This window comes from Anticarsia gemmatalis, chromosome 1 (assembly GCF_050436995.1).
Source record: "Anticarsia gemmatalis isolate Benzon Research Colony breed Stoneville strain chromosome 1, ilAntGemm2 primary, whole genome shotgun sequence".
Taxonomy (NCBI): domain Eukaryota; kingdom Metazoa; phylum Arthropoda; class Insecta; order Lepidoptera; family Erebidae; genus Anticarsia; species Anticarsia gemmatalis.
In genome coordinates this window covers 5,081,769-5,106,660 of record NC_134745.1, presented here as the reverse complement: position 1 = coordinate 5,106,660, position 24,892 = coordinate 5,081,769, and the positions used below count along the sequence as shown (strand labels likewise).

Sequence of the window (24,892 nt, the reverse complement as noted above, 5' to 3'; positions counted from 1 at the left end):
ATGTTTTTACGCAAAAAAATATAAGAAATCTTGAGATGTGTTAAAGTTCTTAAATCGATCTTAGAATACGATGATTGACCTACCTAACTTTAACAGGTTTGTGTTACTACTTACTAGCAATTGCAAGTTTTTCAAACAAAACATTAGTTCATGCGTAGTGAACCGATCCATTACGGAACGTGTTAATTCGTTAATTTGAATCAAACATTGTGTTTACAAAATACGTGAATATAAACAAACACTAAAGCTCCTCCTGTTATGGTTATCCGATAGTGTAAACAGGATCTTAATACTCAGTCAATGTGATAAAATGTTCTCGACTTCCTTGCTTGTTTAGAATAATAAACAATCATTATAACACCATAACAACTCGCTTAGATACTAACGTATATATCTCACAGATACATACTTAGATTAAATTGTATCGATAGTGAAATAATGTATCGATATCTTACTTCAGATTTAAATGGGTACCTAAGTCCTATTTTTGAGTCAATTTTATTGAATACGTTTACTCTGATAGATTTGCCGTAAGTTTTGGAATAACTACTAACCCCTGCTGTACATAAGGATAATGTAGTCGTGGTTACATTATCATATAGGTAAGTAATAGTTAGTTCTGCGATATCCTACGAACATTTTTTGCCTCCTTGTTTGTAATATCACACAGATTTCACCCTGAGAATTTTATCAGAATTATTCATAACAAAGACTCGAGTAGACACCACTAACCAAACTCGTTTCGCACAAAAATGTATTATTTTCACCACATTTTTAGATTCAAAAGAACCAGTTGTCTTATTTTATGTCAGCCAAGTCTGCCTTAGATTCACTGTATCCCCTTCGGACATTTTACGAGAGAAAGTTTTTACTCCGGAGCTTTTGGGCGCACGCGAAATGGATTTTTGTGCTTAGCTGCCTACTTTAAGCTGTTCCGACTACTGAGTTAGATAAATATGCGCACATGAACTACCAGAGATTTTTGAACATTATCGTCTGAAGGTTTTTTTTTCATTATAAGTCTATCGTTTTAAATGCTCTTTATTCCTTCAAAAGCTATGGTTAAGGTTAGCCTTGGAACAGTTATGATTTGACAGTGATAATCTAAACGTGAAATTTACTTGAATTTGAAGAGTTTCTCGATCGTTCGGTGCCAGTCTGAGGATAAATACACAAGGTCAACCGCTTTCGCTGTACGAGCCTACTTTACTGGCTATGGGGGCTCGACCTTTTCGCACGACGCGCGACGGCTCTAACTAGTCCTCTTTATGACTCCTTAAAGTAGGGTGAATAGAGGTTAGCCATGCAAACCAAATTAAATTATAGCGTTCACGTAGCATGTCTCCTTTAAATAGACTTTGGAGCTAAATTCTACGTATTTGATACATATTAGGCATTATAAAATATCAGGATATGGTAGCGGGATATTCCCAATTGCCCACTTACCAATATTGCGAATTCACGTCTCATATAAACCTTTTGAATGTTCCAAGTCTTAAGAATTTACCCTAAATGATGAGAGGAGTAATGAAATGGATAAAAATGCTAATTGGACTGCGTGATCTTGAACAATGATTGGAACTAAATTATCCGTAGTTCCAAGTGCAAAAAGTACATCATCGATTACTTGAGGAAACATCCGTATGTGACGCATACTTACAAAGCAAAATAAATTAAGTAACAATACAAATGTTGAGTCACATTAAGCACCATTGTGCTGGAAACCTACGCTCTGTTGTATTCTATGCTCGAACAAGTAACTAACGTTCTAGACTTTTGCTAAATATTTCACACTGAGACCTACAGATCGTTAAATTCTACGACGCCCTTCAGTTTCCAACGTATTTTGAAGGTTTAGGCTCTGCCTATTCCTTTACGTCGTCTGTCTTTATTGGACAAAAATTTACTACGAATTTTAATGGTTTGTACATTTAATCTGACAAATCTTAAAGACGACGTATCTACAATATTTGCACAGTAGTCAGTAGCTCTGTGAAACTAGCTACGCTTAACTTCCGGACAGTGATTACTGTCCTGTTTTAACAATTAAATATCATTTAGGCTACACATAGCATCCGAGGTATTTAATAAGTAACCCTAACGTCCTATCTTTAAAAGCTATTTAATTTATAACTAAAGAATTCGTATTAAACACTGGTTCAATTTTAAGATTAAAATTTTATTTATAAGTAAATGTATTACGTATATTTGGTAGGTTCAGTAATTGCATTGCAAGAAATGGTTTTGGGCGTATCTAGTTGTAAATCTTTTCGATTTTTTTTATAAAGAGGCATTAGTCAAAGTCTGAACCAAAGTGAGGACAAAAAAAAAATGAAAATATCTGTGGTTAGGTAATCCATTGAACAAGTGAACAGCAAAGATGCGTGACCTACTTTATAGAAATCCTCTCCAGAGGATTGTTATAGTAAAGAGGTGATAGTTCGATCCGGCTGAACAAAGGGGCTACTCTCGTCGGGTCGAACAACATTACTATTGTCGAACAGAGCCAGACTTTAGTCATTGTTCATACATGCTAAGTCCTTTGTGGAAATGAGTCTTTGTGTGCTGGTTTAAGCCGGGAATATTAAAAAAGATTTCCGTTTATACTAATAAAATGCGTAAAAATCAGCTGACATAGATAAATTAGAAATTAGTCTTAATTCAAAGTCTACTTCAAATTCCCTATACTTTGTTCAGTTACTGTAAATATTTATAGGTAGTTTGAATGATAGATTTTATTTACCTAACGTAATATGCCAAGATTCCAATCCAAGACCGTATAATAATATAACATGATGGAGGAAGATAGAGGGTCACGTATGTGGCAAAACAATCGCCTCCTTATATGCTTCTGCGCTTAGCTATTTGTGTACAAACAATCATATAATTTATGCCATTCTGTCTCAGAACTGCGCTAGTAGGTCTACTACTTACTATTCGTATAGATTAATTTCTTTACGCTATGCTAGAATTAATGTTTGAATTCTGTGTTTGTTGAATGATGTTAATAAAAGTAATTAGGTGGGTACATTAATTAGGTGTTGTCTATTTGAGTGAACTAGGTATTGCCTTTTTAGTTTTATACGAACCAAAATTGGTTAGTCTTAATATCTTATTTGAATATTTGAATTACTTACTTTCTGTGTAGGTAGTTAAGTGTTCTGCTGAATGCAGTTTTTAGGTTTTGATAAAACCTCCAGTCTCCAGAGATTAACTTTAAAAATATATCTTCCAGTTTAAAGTGGTTTAAACTTTGCTAGGATGCTCTCGCTCATGTGGAGTAACTTTGTCGAGTGATGTGCCCTAGTTGCTGCGATTTGTCGGTTAAATTCAACCACTGTAAACTCTAACGGCCTTAAACATAATTATAATTAATTTAATTGTTTACTTATCCTAATTGACAGAGCATAATTATATTGCATCCTGTAACATTATGAGTATGACAAGCGAACTGTGATTTTAATGTAGACCTTATCTCGTCTCTACCGGAAGCCCTTTCGGGCTCATAATCCCCAAGGAATTATGGAGGCGTGACAACTGTAATTATAGTTTAACCTCACTAATGTTTTAACCAAATAGACATGCGGGTGTATGAAGTAAAATAATAAACTAGTTATTAAAGTGTAACCTTATACTTTATGCTACGGTTTTTTTTCGCATGTTGCTCCGGCAGTCAGTACAGGATGGCAGATGTTGCTCAAGACTATCTCTGGAAATCGCTAAACGTTATACACTTAAGTAACTCAAAGGTCCGAAAACAGGATGTTGAGACAGATGGTCGGACCATGGTCAACTGATTGTTCTTTCGAGTCACATTTGTTAAAGAGATCTCGTCGTTGTTTATGACAGCGGCTACCTACAGTCCACATAACTCAACAATGCTATCAGTAAATATAACATATCAATATAACAATGCACTTCGAGATATTGTGTTTATAGTTCATTATCTCAATGGAGATTACGATGACTTAAGATTGTTTTGTGCGTCGGCCGCGTCTGATGACGTGGTTTACGCAACTCCATGCGTCGTTGGTCACGAGCAAGAAAGCGAATTCTCATTGTGTTCTTATCTTTCACTTATCTACTTATGTTTGAACAAACGGATTATGTAAGGGCAATCTTAGCGGACATTACCGACGCGACGGTTGGACATTGTAAACATAGCAAATGATATTGTAATAGCTGTCCCTTTTGAACTTACTGTAGAATAAGGCTTTGCAGAACGGTGCCAATATTAGAACATATCTAATATTGTACCACCCTATCTTCGTCCTGTAAGATAGCATTTTCGCTATGGAAATTAGATACAACTATCTCAGCATATTTTTATCTTTACGGACATTATTGAGGTAAAGGCATTATGTTTTACCGGCTGGTTAGGTTTAATAACATACAAAATACAAATATGTGCATACATTATTTAAAAAAATGTATGTGCACAAGTTGCACATAAGTGTACAGCCGTGAATTCAGCAAAGTGTGCGTGTTGTGGAATCCTTAATCAAATAAGTGTTTCGTACAACAGTTTCAATTCCAAGAAATGTTATGTAGTAACAGAAACACGAATCGCAACGTTACAAAAAGACCGTATAATATAATGTATGTATCATTAACTAGTGGACCCCGCGCGGATTCGCTCGCGTATAAATTAGGAAAAATTAAAGTTGACTTCCAACCACCTATTCTAACACCTTGGGGGTGATTGATTTTGATCTATCTCGTAGAGTTCAGCCAGCATTTGCAATGCAAGCGCAAAAAATGTGTTTATTTACGACTTCAAATTACAAATCTTGAAACTATCAGTGGTTCTTTAATATATTTAGCATGTTAGTATACATATAAACATTCTTCTTGAACTACTCTATCTATTAAAAGAAATTCATTAAAATCCATTGTGTAGTTTTAAAGATCTAAGCATACATAGAGACAGACGCGGGAAGCGAATTTGCTTCATACTATGTACTGATGTATACCGGTATTATACTAACAGATAGGTGCTGTTAGTTAAGTAGTGTGTAGTTGTTCAGCACTCCCCGTCTAATACGAGAACAAACTGGAACGTTTAGTCAAAAGCAGTATTGGAATGTTTTCAAACAACAATAAACTATCGAGCTAACACAAAACAATATCTGCACGTCTGACCAAACAAAACATTCTGCTAACAGAGACATTTAATTAAAACTCGATAAAGCGGAATGCCATCCAACGTTTCGGAGAACAAAAATGTTCATGTCTAATACAGAGTATTCAATATCATGTTACAGACGTGATTTCTTTGTTCTTTAAGAATTTAATGTCATGCGAGTTATTTTTTGTTTGAGATGTATTAAACCAGTGTTAAATCAAAATGAAATTTGTTTTTGCTGCTTAGTTTCCACAACAACACGAGGATGATTTCGATTAAAGTGAAAATAGTTAAATGTAGATTTTTTTAAACGCTTTTGTCATTCCTATAAACACTTAACTAAAGATACAAGGGATAGATTATATTTGGGAAAATTAATATTTTGTGCAAAATTTGACAATCTGGCCCATTGGAGCTTTAGGATCTAGTTTTTGTTCTACTTTTTGTTCCGTGTCGTTTTCAGGCTTTCGTTAAGCACGTTAGTTTACTTCGACACGCTACAATTAGCCCATTAATAACTTAAGTGTTTAGGGTTGTGCGTTGCACCATTAGTATTACTTACCAACTCATTCATTTGTTGTAATTTACCCCTTTATTAACACCAACTCCCAAGTTACACGTGTCACTGTTTATGTAGTTCGAAATGTCTCTTCGGGAATACTTTTGCATTGAAATAACCTATCGATCTTACTTTATAGCCAACAGACGGCCAGGTGTTTCGAACTCATTTAAATATTGAAATCGATATGTCTAGAGATAGTTAATTTAATTCTGTAAATCGTCAATAACATATTTGATTACACTTGGTTTATACATCTGTAATAATACAAACATGTCTTCTGTATGAAATACATAATATACCTAGGTAATACTTCAATAAAATGTACATTTCAAAATAGATTAACTGATAACTGTTACGTAATTGCCTGAGGTCAATGACACCAAGGCCCTTATCATGTTGTATCAACATCAATTAAAGACTCCACTTAACTAACTATGCAGTAAAGAGCTTGGGCGAACCAACATTCAACTTGAAAAAAAAAACCGAAGTCAAGGTGCACCGTTCCGCGTTTTATTTTGGTACGGGCCGATTGCTTAATTCAGGGGGACCATTGATTAATCGCCGGCTGGGGCGACAGATGTTCGGTGTGCTCCCAAACCGAGTTGAATGGCTCGTGGCTCCCATTGTAAACGAGTCTTTATGCCCGTGACAGCTTGTCCACGTTAAAAAGTTTCTAGCAAATCCACTGTCGCAACAAACGACTACACCGGGCCTAAATATTTGATTCGTTTCGAATTATCTTCCCTGTGTAGGGGAGAGGTGCCATGAAAGGGACATTTATGTTGTGGAGCCTCTAATAAGTATATAAAATATTATTTTTATTAGGTTGGAGTTGAATGGGAAGCCTTCATTAATTAACTATTGAAATAAAATACAGTTATTATTAATTCTAGCTGTTGAGTCATTTATTTTTGCATTTTTCAAAAATGTGTGTTTTGTCCCTTTCATAAATGGCCTGTTTTGAAAGGGACATGATCATTTATGAAAGGGACAGTACAAAATATCTAAAATAATCAGTAACAATCATAAAAAACAAACATAATAGAGGAACCACCATTACAATAGATAATTTTAAGAAAGTTTACGATCAGATTTTAAAGTAAAGGAATTGTTATGTGTAGTCTTACTATTGCAGGGGCCGAAACAGGTCAGTAAAGTCAGTAAAAGTCAGTATTTTTGGACCTGGTCAGTAAAAGTCAGTATTTTAGAAAATCGGTCAGTATTGTCAGTATTTTTCCAAACTCACACACGTTTTTTTTTGGTTTTCCTTTGCTGTTGGCCAATCTTACATTCTCGATTTGCCCAGTAATCATATCAGAGGGCTGCTTTGGATGCTCGATATTATGTTGATGATCTGCGTAATATATATGTTACTGTAAAAGCCCGAACAGTGGTAAATCCTAAGATTTTAAGGTAAAACCTAAGATTTACCAACTCTCAATGGTAAAAGTCCGAACAAGCCGGAGTTTAAAAACTGTAACATATACAGTATATACAAAACTCCTTCTTCATAACTATGTAACGGTATAATTATACAGGGTGTGGCGTAAATAATGGATAATCCTTTACCAGCGGATGGGCGACAACCCAACTGATCTAAATATCAAAATTTACCTCTGGCACAAGTATCATAGTTTTTGAGATTTTGACAATTTTGTGTGTTTTTTAAGAAAGCGATTTAAGCTCGTTCTTTTTAATGCTGTGATCACAATTTAAGGCTTTTTTTAAATCCGTTTTTTGCAATTAAATCCTGAATAGATGTGCTATTGAATCTACAATCTTGTTTTGTTATTACTACTTGTTTTTTTATTTAAATTAGGCATTCAAAGTTAAATTTTATAATCTTTCACAACTTTTGTGCAACTTTGAGCACTTGTGGTGAAAAAAAAATGTATGGTGGCTTTACTGCCCACGCCATAAATAATTTCTAAATTTTATTAGATTTTTAAATTAGCATAACATGCAGTATTAATACCGATTATTGTCAAAATATTACAAAGAACTTAAACTATTAACACTTTTGCCGGTCGACTAATTTTATTTTTTAAGTGATTTACGGGGCGATATGAAACTTCAGTTACTTTTTATTTTAAAATTAATTGAAATTAAAATTCTCCTACTTCACAAGTACACAATATCCATTTTTAGTTCACATATTTTATCCTATTTTGTTGTACGAATATAAACGTTCACAACGCTATTTATATCTTAATTAAGATATTTAGTTAGGTATCAAACACTGAAGAATATTCGTATCTTCAAGTGTCGCAAGTCAGGACCCCACCTCCGAAGACACAAACCGAACGCACGATTATTAATGTAGGTACCTAATCTATCTCTCTGGTAATAAAAGTCTTGTTTAGAAGATAGGTTTAATTAATCTCCAGGCCAAACTAATACATACGTTATTGAGGTTTATAAGGTGAAAAATAAATGGGGGCGCTACAAAATAACTGATTTTGAAAGTGGGCGTTAGATGAAAATAGTTTGGGAGCCACTGCTGTATACCGTTACATAGTTATAAAGAAGGAGTTTTGGGCAAAGCGACATGGGTAAGTTAGGTTAGAAGGCTGAGGTGGGAGCTTCGCTTCGCTCGCTCCCACCTTAGCCTTTGTCGTTATTTTTTTTTTAAACCACCCAGCAGGAATGCAATGCAATGTAGGAAAACACCCCGCGAAGCGGGGCTCCGGCGACATCTCGACATCATCAAGTGAATAGAGGTAAAAGTTCGAAATAAAATCATTGTTCGGACTTTTACCATTGCGAGTTGGTAAATCTTAGGTTATACTGGAAAATCTTAGGATTTACCACAGTTCGGGCTTTTACAGTAACATATACATGTATTGAAGCATCACATGACTTCAATAGAACAGCAAATTAAAATTTACTATTTTTTTGAAATCAATATTTTTGAAGTGAAAATTCTTTAGCGCCGTTGCGCACTTTTGCGAAACTTCGTAAGACCTGATTGAAATTTCGTAAGACCTGATTGAAAACTCGTAAGACCTGATTGAAAATTCTTAAGACCTGATTGAAAATTCGTAAGACCTGATTGAAAACTCGTAAGACCTGATTGAAAACTCGTAAGACCTGATTGAAAATTCTTAAGACCTGATTGAAAACTCGTAAGACCTGATTGAAAACTCGTAAGATCTGATTGAAAATTCGTAAGACCTGATTGAAAACTCGTAAGACCTGATTGAAAATTCGTAAGACCTGATTGAAAATTCTTAAGACCTGATTGAAAACTCGTAAGAGCTGATTGAAAACTCGTAAGACCTGATTGAAAATTCGTAAGACCTGATTGAAAACTCGTAAGACCTGATTGAAAACTCGTAAGACCTGATTGAAAACTCGTAAGACCTGATTGAAAACTCGTAAGACCTGATTGAAAACTCGTAAGACCTGATTGAAAACTCGTAAGACCTGATTGAAAACTCGTAAGACCTGATTGAAAACTCGTAAGACCTGATTGAAAACTCGTAAGACCTGATTTAAAATTCGTAAGACCTGATTGAAAACTCGTAAGACCTGATTGAAAATTCGTAAGACCTGATTGAAAACGCGTAAGACCTGATTGAAAATTCGTAAGACCTGATTGAAAACTTTATTAACAAAGCTTTTTAACACACTAAAAAGGCGATGCTGGTTGACTACGGGGAATGTGGAGACCAATAACCGAAAATAAGCTTTTTAACAGTCTTAAAAAAAGGATTTTGACTTCTCAATTCGACTGTATTTTTTGTTATTTCACACCATTCACCTGAAAAACGGTTTAGAAATGGTCTGTATTTGGTCAGTATTTTTGAATTTTGGTCAGTAAAATCAGTATTTTCGACCTCGGAACTTGTTTCGGCCCCTGCTATTGCTATTATTAGAACATAACAAGTTATTATATAACATGTAATTGAAATAGAGATCAATACCTAGGTACATTACATAGTTTCATAAACATCTTAAATACTAATTAACTGTCTTCTTTAAGTTTGGTTAGGTATTATCTGAAAAATATTTTTAGTGACAAATTGAAAATGCCTTTAATGCCACAGGTTTCGTTTGCCCATTTGGTGCATATCATTCACTGCCTCTTCAATCTATTTGGCATCAACACCCGGGTTCTCTTTTTTGGTGACATTTTATCTGCAATGATAAATAATAATTGATCACAGTTATATAAGCAGTCATGAAAGGGACGTCCCGTTCATAACGATTTGTTGTGTCCCTTTCATAAATATCATAGTCAAAATGAAAACATAACCACAAAATCTACAATTGTAAATAAAAGTGTACTTACCTTTTGTTTTAATATTCGTGTACGACAAGGAGATACTAATCTTATGAAAAATAATAAATAATCAATTCACTTCACTTGAAAAAACGTTTTACAAAAATAGCTAAAAAAATACTTTTCTACCGTAATACGAACACTCACACGTGGTGGCCACCTTTGAAGTGACAGAAGCATGAAGTTAGGTGCGATCGAATGTCCGTTGGTGCTGCCATACAACAACAATAATGTTGATCTGAATCGGTTTTTATTTTAGCTGTGATTTGAAATGTCCCTTTCAATACGTGTCCCTTTCATGGCACTTCTCCCCTACATTGTATGTAATACTTTGAATCAGCAATATTATTTCAATTTTATTTCGTTTCAGACCTTGGATTTCGACCGAGAAGGCCTAACGAAATTGAAAAAAGCAATAAAGGCAATCCATAACTCTGGAAATGGTGAGTACTTAAACTAGCTTTATTTGTTTGAGATAAACTGCAGCTCTGCCCTCTGTGTATGGTAACGTGTGTATTTACCCAACTGCTTTTATGACACACTAGGTACAGGGGAAATGCAAAATATTTTATAATAATCAACCAAGTAGAAGTTAGTTCATAACAGATTACACAACAATAAACAAGATAGCGAGTGTTAAATGCACTGATAAGCTGATAGATATTTTTTTATTTATACAAGGAAATGTAAACCAAAATGTGCAAATTTTTGGCGTAGCACCGCCGTCGCGTCGTACGGACAATATAAGTTGTGATGGGCTTATTTGTATTCCCGTCTCTAGTAGCGCATAACACAGGCGACAAGAGCACGAGACTCGATTAAAAATAGAAATAGAGGAAGTATACGGTATGAATAGACGATACCAGAATAGACTGAATATCCGATGCACCGTTCAGTGGCTTTAAAAATAAATTCCATTTCGATACTTGAAAAACTAAGACTCATCTTCAGCGCATAAATTACTTATGTAGGACGTTGAATATCAAAGAGCATGCAGCCAATAAAGACGTATTTGTCGATGTCTAAGCTGGAGTGGGTGAAGGCATGACGAATTACTTAAAGACGGTACCCGTAGAGTGTAATAGTATCTTTAATAAAAAAAAGTTCAAAGTAAACTAGGAAACACGTTCAAACTATAGGTAGCTATTTTCCGTGTTCAGGCAGAAGTTTAATTCACCCAATATTTATGTATTGCGTTGGAAACGCTTAAGTATTTTGATAGGCTTTTCATAGCTATGACTTGAAAACTCATTTTCTTCATAACATTTTATGGCCATATGATGTCTGGAAGTAGAGATATGAAAGCAAAGTAGTCCACGAACGAGGTCACTGCATATTAGATTGATGCCCAGAATATAAACAATAAAGAATATATACTGGGCATACGCGTTATAATTTAAATATAATACAATGAGAAGACAGGTGGTTTATGATTGGATGTTTAGTTTCCAATTTGATACAATTGCAAAAACAGCTGAAATAACGGAAGAAAACACCATTCAACATTAAAAACGTTATATTTTTAACACGCTTTCTTATATAACATAAAGTAAGTATTTGTTACACTAATAACTAATGAGTGGAACTGAAGAACATGTTAATAGGTACTAATAGATAAACTATAATGTATAAGTGAATAACTTGGGTTGGGACCAGAACCGGCTTGCTAGGACGAAAGGCCGTTCAACTCGCTGAACTAGAATGACCTAAATATCGCAACAAATAGTGCTTGTAGACAGACATTAATGCATTATTTGTAAACATTTCCATTCACCGAACAGTAACTATAATATAACGTCTGATTGTGACCGAAGTCAACACCAACATCATTATTAATGTTATGAAAAAAAAGAAAGAAATCCTTTGAAAATCACGTCTCATTCATTATACAAAATTCTGTTTTCTTTTTCGTTGTAAATGGAATTATGAGAGTTTAATGAGTGCAATGCAGTTTTTAAACAGTAATTTCCGGGTCTGTGCTATTGAATTAAAACATGAAACTGCCTATGCAAAACTGTCCTTAGAATTATGTAAAATCCTTTTCACCGAGGCGCATTTAACTGAAAATATACAGGCTTTCATACATCTACAGTGTTAAATTCTCCATCTGAGCAAACAGCTTGAAATATAAGCCGATTCGAGTTGCGGTGGCCGGTCACGAATGAATTTCCCTTCATGTGCGACTTGTCAAGGAAAGTAGGTCGAACGTCTGGTTTCGCTGGCCACGGTATTATACACTAGACATATTAGATTATTAGTGTCGGACCTGAGACATATCACGGGAAACACCTAGCACCTGCTGTTATTTCTTTTTATTGCGAGTGCGCACACATTATAATCTGTACTACCTATATCAGCAAAGGTCGCGTTGTTGCCTTGCCATCGCCTCCTCGTTGCAGTATTTCATTAAATTCGCTGCAGCAATGTCGCATTTTATAGCCATACTTAGCGCAACCTAAATGATAAGATAAATCTACTTTATTCATCAAATTAAGTCTCACCTAGGTAATCTTGTTTTAAAGCGATAAAAACGAATTATGCCACTCATGGTAGAGCTCTGTTTAAACAACCTGAATGAGATTATACCCAGTTAAGCGGTTGACCGCTCTATTCTTTGCACGCTGCCGCGTTTTATAAATAGTCTATTTAGCTTTTTTGTGTTGTAACTACAGGTTTCTTGAGTGCAATTCCATCGCGTGCTAGGGTTTGTTTATTGTGGTTGAATTAAGCGCCGTGCCGCGGGCTGCATCAAGTCAAACGCTTACGCTCGGAACTGGTCGTGCGAGTTCGGATTGTGCGCCGGCGCAGCTGGCAAGGTCGTGCGCTCTGCGAGCACGCGCCCGCAAAAACAACCAATCAAAAACACCAGCATTCCTACACAATGATGCAGTGTTTAGGGAAGATCGATTTTGAATGTTCCTATTAGTTCCCAGAACCGATTCACGAAAAAGAATCTATTGATGGTCGATGATCTAAGTATTGACAAATTTTAACGTTTAATGGAAATATGCCAACACCCACAGGTCATATTAAAGTTCGAGAATTTAAGAGAATTTAGCAAATTCATATTGAATCCGATGAATTTCGGGCTCTACCATCTTAATTAATATGTGATAATTATCGACTACGCTCACCTACTTTTCCTTAAAGTTATATACAAGTCACGACGTATACGAGTTACTTTCGTTTTATGTTAAAATCCCGTGTTATTGACAATTCGTACGACCAATTTGATGAAAGCCCGTCCGGGGTCGATGTATAACCCATACTAAGTGGAAGGTTAAAGAAGAGCTCCGCGGAGAAATTGAAAGGCGTGAGGTCTGTGCTTTGCCATTTAATATTCAGAAAGCGTCGGCGGGATTGAGCTAGGCAAATGTGGGCCGCGACACGGATCTCCGAGACTCTTTCATCAGTTCGTTACTTCTATTTTTATGTTTATTGTCCAACTGGACCCTCAGTTCTATTCCAATCTAAGAAAATCCCACACAAATCGCTTTGAACCCGTAACTGACATCTACAATAAATAATCTACATGCTCTTTTATTCGTACATATACAATTGCTTTTTACTTTCTCTCTAGTTTAGGACTGAATTCACCAACTCCTTATTAGCTTAAAATTGTTATTTTAAGAAGCTCTTATTCTAATATTACATATTAAATTATCTCGGTCGTAAATAATAAAACATTGATCCAGTAAACTTGAGTTGTTTTTTTGTTTATGGCTAGTGCAGTGAAAAAACAAGTTAAAGCGCAGCTAAGTTATCCGCCGCTTCTCTTTATAGCAACCGAGTAAATCCTACTGGGAAACTAATTAAACCTCTGACGGCTCAAGGAAGATAAAACGGGTCTTTGTCGTACAACCTAGAAACTGTGTGAAACAGTATTTTTCATTGAAGTGTTATTCCGCTGCAGTTGCCTGATTAATCGGATTTCCTCAATTTATGCCCGATTTCTGAGGCATATTAAGCGGTAGTTTATCTTTTTAAACTGTAATTTAAATATGAGCTTAAACGCTATTGAATAGATAAGCTACCGCTAAATGTACCCCTGAAAGCGGGGGTTGATGAGTTAGTGTGAGTGTCACTGGCTATGATCGAAAGTAGCTATATCTATAGTTTTCCTTTAATTAAAATGCTTAAAAAAGCATTATTATTTATGTAACTTAACACATATGTTTTGTTTAGCACACGTGGACAATGAGATGTATTTGTCCCGGGCGCTGGAGCGGCTGGGATCGACCGCACTCAGCAAAGATGCTGAGCCAGACATTGGCGCGGCATTTCTCAAGTTTGCCGTCGTCACCAAAGAACTGTCTGCGCTCATGAAGACACTGGTGAGTCAGACAATATATTTTGATTTTAAAATTGGGGAAGGGATTGGTTTTTTTTAATGTAATAGTTTGTTCAACATGAACTCATAGAAATACGACAATAATGGTAAAACACGTTAACAGAGTAATTTCTTTTTAAATTAGAGTAGGTATACCAAATTGATATTGCTACTTTGTTAGTTTATCAGTATGATAGAGCATTTCGTATGGGTAATACACATTTTCCGATAGGAATGTACCACAAACTTATACTTAAAATTCAGGTCATAATAACTAGATTCATAAATCTGCTTTCGTTTCGGTATAAAAACCGGTAAAAGAGAAATGGTACGAAATATTATAATTTTCTAAAATAATTTAGTTTCTAATGAACTATGTTTGTAGTCAATTATGATGATGATGTGACATCGTAGTGCTCTAGAATTCAAAAAAGGTTATTGCCCTTGCTTGTATGACTTTATATAACAACATATACTAACAAACGAATGACCGATTCCTCAGTATTTTAAGCAATACTTTCGCAGAAATAGGGATCCCACAGAAATGCAAGGATACTATATCCAGGGGCCGAAACAGGTCAGTAAAGTCAGTAAAAGTCAGTATTTTAGGACATGGTCAGTAAAAGTCAGTATTTTTGAAAATCGGTCAGTATTGTCAGTATATTTCCAAACGTAATTATTTTTTTTGGTTTTCCTCTTAATCCGCTCAAAGAATACTCCAAAAGCGGGTGTAGAGTGCGTGAGCGGGATCCTAAGCAATTTCTTCAGAAATTGGTTCAGGATGCTTAGAGAATAAACATACTAAAAATCCCCGCCTCTATGGGGGTCGCCGGAGTGGGGGATGTTTAGTATGTTTATTTAGGGGGTTAAAGTACAATGCTGAAAATTTAAAATCCAAAATTTCAAGTCTGTAGGTCATTTAGTTCCGAAGTTAAGCGAAAGCAAAGTTTCACATTTATGACACTCACTTATGATCTGAAAAACGTTCATTTTAACTATTTCCGAGCGTGATGCTCGAAAACTGATGAGAATTTCGATAAAGTGTGTATAACAAAAGTTGTAGACAATTTTATCATCTTTCATTATGTAGTAGACACTTTTTCTCTACGACGAACCGTTTTAAAGATATTAGTGAAAAACTAAAAAATGGGAACTTTTACCCCCTCCCCCCACTTCGGCGCCCCTCCTAGAGGCGGAGAGTTTTTTGATGTTTATTCTCTAAGCATCCTGAACCAATTTCTGAAGAAATTGATTAGGATCCCGCTCACGCACTTTACCTACACTTGCTTTTTTGAGTGAACTATCTGCTGTTGGCCAATCTTACACTTTCGATTTGCCCAGTGATGATATCTCAGGGCTGCTTTAGATATGCTCTGTATATGTGGATGCTCTACGTTTATATTGAAGCATCACATGACTTCAAAAAATAGGAAATTAAACTATCTTTTTGAATTGAAAATTTCTTTAGCGGCGTTGCGCACTTTTTTTGGAATGGGTAAAAACTTCTTAACTCGCGTCAGGACACGTGACTTAATCGAAAATTCGAAAGAACTAATCGAAAATTCGTACGAACTGATCGAAAATTCGTAAGAACTGATCGAAAATTCGTAAGACCTGGTCGAAAATTCGTAAGAACTGATCGAAAATTCGTAAGACCTGGTCGAAAATTCTTAAGACCTGGTCGAAAATTCGTAAGAACTGATCGAAAATTTGTAAGACCTGGTCGAAAATTCGTAAGAACTGATCGAAAATTCGTAAGACCTGGTCGAAAATTCGTAAGAACTGATCGAAAATTCGTAAGACCTGGTCGAAAATTCGTAAGAACTGATCGAAAATTCGTAAAAACTGATCGAAAAATCGTAAGATGGAAAGTTCATTAGAATTTTTGGTGTTTATTGGAGTTTATTGAAGTTTAGTGGAGTTTATTAGGGTTTCTGGAGTTTATTGGCGTTTTTAGAGTTTATTGGAGTCTATTGGACATTTTACACAATAAAAAAGGTGGTGCTGGTTGGCTATGGAGATGGTGGAGGCCAATAACATGAAAATAAGCTTTATATTTCACACCATTCACCCAAAAAACGGTTTAAAAATGGTCAGTATTTGGTCAGTATTTTTGAATTTTTGGTCAGTAAAATCAGTATTTTCGACCATGGAACTTGTTTCGGCCCCTGTATATCCTATTGAAACAGAATGGTTTGTCATTTATCTTTCACAAGACGAATATTGCTCATAAATATAATTCTTAAAAGTAGGATTTTCTTCCTTTAGTTCTTCTTACGCCTTTACGTACAGTTTATTTTGTAGATTCACTTCGTTACAATATTTATGGTACATTGATTTTAAGTAAACTTGCTCTCTTATACGGCCGGTGCACGCACCTCCGTATAATAAAAATGTTCAGATATTTTATTCGATCCATGATATTTACACTGCTTTTAAGAAATTGTGAATTCGACCCTCGAATTCTGAACCGCAAATTTTAATTGAATCACTTACCACAATGCGCGCACATTCAATATGGGTAGCTTAAAAAAAAAATTCTATCAATTCGTTTCCAATTTCAATACGGATTTTTACAGGACGGAAACCATGTTATGAAAGGTATTCACGGAATTGATTGTACGGTTACGTGAAGCTTTGAAGCCTTTGACTAACATGTGAACAAAACGGTAAAAATCGCAATACTCGAACGCGATCGACGTGAAATGATTTGATTTTAAACAATTTCCATGTGACTCGCATGTGTCCTAGTTTGTGGTTGTTTGCACGAAACTGTAACTAATACAGTCGTCGACCGACATAATACATGTTTACTGGCTACAATGCAATCGATATTATTCGTGTCCAATTTCATAACCTCACATGTACCACATAGTATGATCCCAAAACTGCTAGTTTGAAAAGACTATCATCTGGGGGCACGGAAGTGCCCCCGCAAGTCGAGCAAAAAAAAAGCGGCACGGCCGTAACATCCTTTTCTCGAAGCAATTCGGGCTATTTTTGACACCCCTATAATTTCGTAGTGGATAAAACAAGAAGCCTGGATTTTCAGCACCTAATCAGTCATTGTATAAACACGGTATATTTAAAATTTCAGTCAATTTGAACCAGTAGTTTAAGAATGACAACTTGTTAAAATTTTGAATTTTGTCACTCACTGATTCACTGACTCACTGACTCACCGATCATCAAAAGTCTAAGGTACTTCTAGCAGACTTAGAAGCTTAAAATTTAGAATACAAATAGGGTTTAGTGTCTTAATCATGGGAAAAATTCAATATTTTCTAATTTCGGTCTAGTTTTCTAAATACACTAACTGCAACAATAACTTTGTAATCCCATATAAATGTATAAGATTACAAGGTTACATTTGCAGTTAATGAATTAAATTATTATTTCTGTAGAAAATAAAATAAATAGGTGTAAATATGTATCTACTAGATGAGACATAACGGGAGGGGTATAGGGTGGGTAAGGGTATTTAGCCCAAGAAACTGAACAACATTCCCATAGGAAAATATGTAGAATAATGAAAAAAATACGGCTTTCCATACAAATTGGACTTATGTTTACTCTATTCGCTTTACAAAAAGAAGTGAGATGCCATCAAAAACATTCTGTAAAAACCTCAAGTCTCGCCGTAAAAAGTTGTGAGATCTATATAATACCAAGTCGATTAATCTATTTAGTCTCTACTTAAAGGACCTTCTGTCTTAAGTTATTACGTATGTTATTATCATGCCAATTTAAAAAAAAAATACCTTTAAAACAAATAGATCGACTTGGTCATCGCAAGAAAACACAAATTCGCCATTAACATTTCAGGAGCATTAACTTCTCGTCGTGCTGTGTAGTGTGATACATACTAATAATCAAATCATGCGATGGCCAGGTCGGTCTATTTGTTTTAGAGGTATTTTTTTTAAATTGGCATGATAATAACATACGTAATAACTTAAGACAGAAGGTCCTTTAAGTAGAGACTAAATAGATTAATCGACTTGGTATTATATAGATCTCACAACTTTTTACGGCGAGACTTGAGGTTTTTACAGAATGTTTTTGATGGCATATTATTTCCCGGAACCTAAAATAACTTTAGTTCCCTTTAAAATTAGCGGTGAACAAAAAAAGACAAGATATGCATTTCGACCTCTAACTTGTACTAAAGATCGCAAAGGTCGTCAAACTGTCCATACAAGTTCTCGATACGTACAAACCGGCTTTTCTATGACTCAAAAACCATACGATAAACACTATCCTAGTGAAAGCGATACTAGATGCCTACTTTCACTTAATCTCTAGTAGATTAACAGGTTATAAAGAGATAATAAACGTATACCACAACACGTAAGTGAATCGTAATCTATAATGAAGAGCATATTTACGCGGTTTTCAAATACTGAACTTGTGGTGGTAGCTTTGCTTAGAAAGTTGATCATATCATAAAGTTCTTTGAAAAATAATAAAGTCGTTTATACAGATTGCTTTAATAACATGTACAATTTAACGTGGTTAGAGGCTTTCTTATGGTAAATAAGCGATAGATTATATTGTGTAATGTATATTTAATTTTACTTTCTGATATCAGTGCCACGCCGCTTTAGGTACAGTCGCTATTGTAATAACTGGAAGAACACGGAGAACATAAAGTCGTCCCGCAATGTACAGATTGACGGCAATCTTGACGACAGCGATTGCTCTAATTGTCGGCTTTAACAAGTACAATTCTCTCTGACCTTCCTTTGACTTCGTATTGAAGTGGTGGCAAAGATGTCGGATCTTAATTTGACGGAAACAAGAAAACATCCAAACTTAACGTAGTGGGAAATTAAACAAGAGTATCAAGCTACTCTCCAACCCTTGATCTCAATGTAATCAGTCCGTCGCAGCAGTAAGCGGAAATTATATCTAGTATTGAGGGAGCCCGCGGCGGATGTCTCGCTGCCATCTCGTTGTGAGGAGCGAACGACCGAACGACCCCGACTGAAATATAAATCGACATCAGACGAAATAGGCTCGTTCCTACGTCATAACTCGCGAATTAATTGGAAAACGATGACAAATCCCTCACTGATTTATTGCTTTTCGATGTCGTCAACGCTGTAGTGATTTATTCTTTATTGATATGCCTTTGATTTTTCCAAGTTCACATAATAATATGTATGTATAATATCTGTTACAAAGAAAGTTCTCTTTCAAAAGAAATCTATCGGGTGGTCCATCCGATCTTTACCTTCACCTATTAATATATTATTAACTCGATTTTGGCGCAACAATCTAATCGGTCTAACTTTGCTATGCTTAATAGATTAGTCTTAATCTAACTTGTTTCAAAGTGCTTCTGCAGTAGTTATGTATGAATGACGCTGGGCAACAACTTTGATGAGATCATAATATTAATAGCTTTCTCGGCATAACATACAAAGATATTAAATTTGCCCGTGATTAGTCATACTTTTGAAGTTTAAACGAGGTGAGGAAGTGTATTTATAATGAGCCATACGTCCACATGTATGGCTCATTATAGTACATACAATATGGATAAAATTCTCTGTGTAATTGGATCTTAGTGTTAGCATTTTGACATATCGTCGTTCTTAGAAGGCAGGGCCGTTAGATTATATTCAGCTTTAAACATACGATAACATAACTGACGGTTGACGCAGATACCGTTGCGTAGGCGCACCGCAGATTTACTTGTAAATGGGTCAGGGTGATGACACGACCTGGCTGATGTTGCTAGCTGGCTAGCCAGTAAATACATGCTTTAATGTTGTATCGTAAAACGAATCCTGTTTGATGAGTTTTCGATTTGATGGTTTCGTGATCGTAATTCATTCTGTGCAAATATAGATTAGACTAGGCATATTCAAATGCTGCTGTTCTTTAACCTAAAGTCAATGTAAAAGTAAATAGTGACCTAAAATATTATTGGTTTGTTGTGCACAAGCGTAAAATGAAAAAGGTCAACAGATGCGGTATGACGACGACAATATTTTAGAAGTTTCGTGTTTAAATTGCGCGTCGGGTTTGTGACGAGCAGATTCTAAATTTTCACAGTAGAGTTAACTAGGGGAACATAAAATGTTACTGCGCACATTACAAGATTACAAACACGTAGATTCTAGAACAAGTATATAATTTAATAGCCTCAACACTAGGTTAAGCTTGTTTGAAAATGTGGAACAGAGCAGAAATCCTTTTCTAAGTTATTTAACGAGATAGAAAACAGTGTGTAAGACTTAAGTTTTTTAATACATACTGACTTCGTAAATTTTTATTCAGTCTGCAACAAGGGGCCAACCTCGCTCCATTTCTACACTTGTTGTAAAACGTGTCGAACTTCCGACCCTCTATTGCGCAGAATCCTCGACCTGCCCTTGACACGATCCTCCTTTGTCCTTCCTCCCGGGTCCCTGGCCATGTGCAAGGTAATATTTTATTGCCGAAATCCGTATGTAATTAGTTTTCTTCTGAGTAAAGAATAACGTGTTACTTATTGCAACTGGTATTTATAAAAATATGCTAAATTCCGGAACGAAGAATAGTATTAAGTAAATGCTTTATAATAAGATCAGGTAACGAAATTTAAGGAAATAAAATACTATGGGGTCTCGTCGGTTTGAATGTATTTTTCAAAGGCGTGCAAATGTAGCTTAAAATGCTTTTATTGTGTCAATTCTATTCACGACGTAAGTTTACTTGAAATCGAAATATCAAACGATTTCTTTGTTCTTTGTTTGTCGCATAGTACTTTACCATCAATTTCACAAAACCCAAGGTTTACTGCGATGGCATTACGAAAATTGTTTCGATCATGAAAGTTGTCGTAATCAACTAAGCAGAACGGGTCACTATGCTGTTCAAAGACAATAGGATAACAGCTTGTTAGCGTTTAATTCTATTTATGTGGAGTGCGTTATTCCTATATATGGCTTCAAACTATAACAAGTTAGAATAGAGTCGAAGTAACCGAGTTTCTCTTATTCCATAAGGTTTTTCCAAACTGAGATCGTATTTTGCAGGTTTTTGTTTGGCGTTTTTTATTATTTATTATTATGGTATTATTTAAAACTGCATCGTCCAAACTTGTGTCCGGAATTACTTGCCGATGACTCGACAACTTGTCGCGTTTCGCATGAGGGGTCGGCGCTCTCCGCTCCGTTTACTCCGAATTGTGTCTGTTACAGTAATCATAATAATGTATGATTATGACTGAACTCACCTCAGTCGTGCTATTTGTCTGCTGACTGCTCCATTCGCATACTTGTCTGCGCAATCGACGTTTTACGAAGCATAGCTATGTTGTTCATAATGTTGGAAGACATTCTTGACCACTAATATTAAGACAAATGATATTTTTTACAATTGCTGCTCTATTATATTTTACTTAATATTGAAATCTTAACACACAGTAAAGATTTTAATAATCAAACATTGGTATATTCATCAATTTAATAAGTTCATTCCTTAGACGGTCAGAGTTCACACTTTAGGCAAATCAAAAAGACAAATTGCTGATATTATTTAAAAAGTCTTTTTCATCAGATGTCTACCTTTTTGTTTTAATTTCACATTTAATTTGTTCCGTCAATCAATCTCACCCTAGTACATTCGATTGAACAGCTTCCAACATTTATAAACATCGCTTTCAATTAACTGCAAACGTTTGTTCAGTGCTGTTTATTCATTTGTTGTAACACGGAGCTTAAATATTTAATGCTTAAACCGGCGTAGAACATACATTTTTGATTCATTAACCAGCCCTTAATCAAAGCCCTTTAAGTCTTTACACCTCGTTATGTTTACAAAATAGTTATTAATGATTTTGACAGTTTTAAACTACTTTAGCCGGTTTAGATGAAAACTGAGAAATACGACTTTAAGTGATTATAATATCTGCATTATTTCTGTAGAAACTGTTACTGTTCAGTTGCGATAGTTAGTCAGGTAAATCGACATGGTTGATCAGGATTTAGAACAGCAGGTGTCTCTTGAAGCCTATTCTTTAACTGTATCTGAGAAATTCATTCAAAGTTTCCCAATTAGCAATAGCAATTGGACTACGAAAAATATCTGGCAGTTCATTTAATTTTCGTTTAAATCTGAAGCAGTAGAAGCAATCAACAAAAGTTGAACATACCGTAAAAGTTGGAATGGATTCATCATATTTACCAATTTTGTTTGTACGAATGTTCTGGTGACGTAATAATAAATTGTTGTTTGTTCTGTACATTTCTTCAATCTTCAACTTCATTATATCATGAAAGAATTTTCAGTTGGCTAGTTTATATGAAGTATTTTTGTAAATTTAACCTTTTACTTTATTGTTTTACGTGATATAAAATATCGATCTCTTTTCTAAATGAAAGAATTTAAACCGCAGCCTAATGTGTGGTTGTCAACACTCAACATACAGTTTGTGGCAATTTTTTTTATAAGTTTGTTCGTGACATTTGTGGTTCTTTTTAAACATGAAATTTTATGAATATTTTCAATTGTATGGTCGTCACTTCACCCATGCATGACTCGTGTCTTCGCTTCGAACCCGGATCTAGAAAGCATATACGTGTAGACAAATTATTTAACTAATGTGATTCTAATTCTATTTGGCACGTTGCAAATGCCAACTCTCGTAGATGCAATAAGAATTAAAGTTGCAATAAAAACGTTTGCATTTACCATTCGCTGTTTTATTACCGGTGTAAACCTATTGCAGTTTATAAAAGTGCAATAAAATGCCGTCTCGTTTACCAGATAATGGTGTCTGGATCCCGTGGGAGATGTAACAGGTGATATTATTATCTAACGTATTTTGTCCTCGATTTTATGGGCCATAAGTTTATGATAGTTTACTTGATAATGTGTTAGGCTCACTGGTGGATAAGTTATTTCATTATTATTTTCGCTTAAAAGGTTATAGGATTTTAACATCGCGATTAATGTAAAGGCGACTTCATTATGGTTAAAGTGGAAAGAGATTATATATAACATCAAATATTGTGTGCACCCAGCTGTATTATTGTACTGACATAATAAATGTGCATGTTATAAATAATATTTTGATAGCATTGAATACTCAATACTTTGAAGCCTATAATCATTGAACAACCACGTTATCTTTTTAATCCAAAGCGTGAAAAGTCCGTACGCACTAATACATAATACATCATCATCAACGTAATTTTTTAACACTCCAGGTGTAAACGTAAATAATTAATAATTAAAACTGCAACAATTGCTTGGTGCTTGCTTAATTATGCTAACGTTATGTATAAAGGTGTCATTACTTAAACATTTCAACAAAATACACTAAACGAGTTACCAGCACACAACCGTGCGAAGAAAAATTAACATACAATATATTAATGCGTATAGATCGCACGTGCTCTTGTAACAATGATCATTGTTACACGCTCTGCACTCCTTTTTGCTCCTATCTGTACCGTAATTGAGTGTTAGTTCCATGCCATGACAGATAAGTGACGACTTCAAATATCAGTTGATTGATAATTCTGGCTGCTTACGTAACTTGCATCATAGTTCATTCGGCTATCTTATCGATCATATGAAAGCGTTTGATGAGGCTGACATAACAAGGCTTTCCGATCCGATTAGGGTCGTCGTTTATTGTTTTATGGCCATAATAGTAATTTTAGTAACAGTTCTTTCATTGAAATGTCCCGCTGCTTGTTGCACAAATTTGTGTCAGTTCTATCTTAATCCTGTTTCTCACGGCGCGCGTATAATTCGATCCCGGTACACTTGTGCAACTTCACAGAACACGGAAAGCGAAACCTCGTTGGAAATTTAATTCTGCGTTCAGATAAGCACTTCACGATTAATCGAGCGTGTTTGTGACGTGCCACGATGGGAGTATCGAGTGCGGATAACATTGTGTACAAGTTATCGAGATTGCGCCAGATTGCACTTCCAGTCCGCAACCATGTCCCACTAATACGTTAAATTGATCGACCTTGCGAGAAGTGAGTTTATAGTGGTAATTGATGTGTGGAACTTCGTGATTGCCGCATTGTTTCCAAATTAGATACTACTCAATTTTATGCGTTGTTCGACACAATATTCGAGCATGAGATGAATGACGCTTCATTGAGTATCTCTGCGCGTAATGTAATATGAATGCGAGGATATTATACTCCCACTATCAAAATGGTAATAAAGGTGACATACATTGTAATTATGATTATGACATTGCCGCCATGCGTCATAATTTGCATGTTATTCCAAAACTCTTGGCGTATTGCACTTATTGCATCACACCGCTCCCGCTGTGTATAATCTAACTATGAATATTGGTTGTATGTACTTCTGCATATCTGTATATTATAGTCTTTTTCCCTAGTTACACAGATATTATGATAGTGCCTAACTTCACTGCTACTGGTAAAAGTTGCTGAAAACCAGTTAAATACAAATGTGTGTTTATATTGTGTTGTATAAAGTGACCTTTAGTAAATAGTGTACTAAAAAGAATCTCTAAAGACTTATTTGGGTAGAAGTTACGCTATTACGGACCTGAACACTAGATGTTGGATATAACAAAAGTTTCCTACTGAGCATATTTTG

General features: G+C 35.3%; 1 protein-coding gene across 4 annotated transcripts in view; it reads left to right on the top strand.

The window, feature by feature from the left end:
• The window catches only part of Asap (ArfGAP domain of ASAP), a 49,739-nt gene that overhangs the window by 8,287 nt on the left and 16,560 nt on the right, over window positions 1-24,892 (top strand). For all 4 annotated transcript variants that reach the window (XM_076114081.1, XM_076114064.1, XM_076114072.1 and 1 more), the window contains exons 2-3: window positions 10,343-10,415; window positions 14,158-14,306. In XM_076114081.1, coding sequence (XP_075970196.1) covers window positions 10,343-10,415; window positions 14,158-14,306 — 222 coding nt within the window. The remainder of the gene's footprint in view (window positions 1-10,342; window positions 10,416-14,157; window positions 14,307-24,892) is intronic.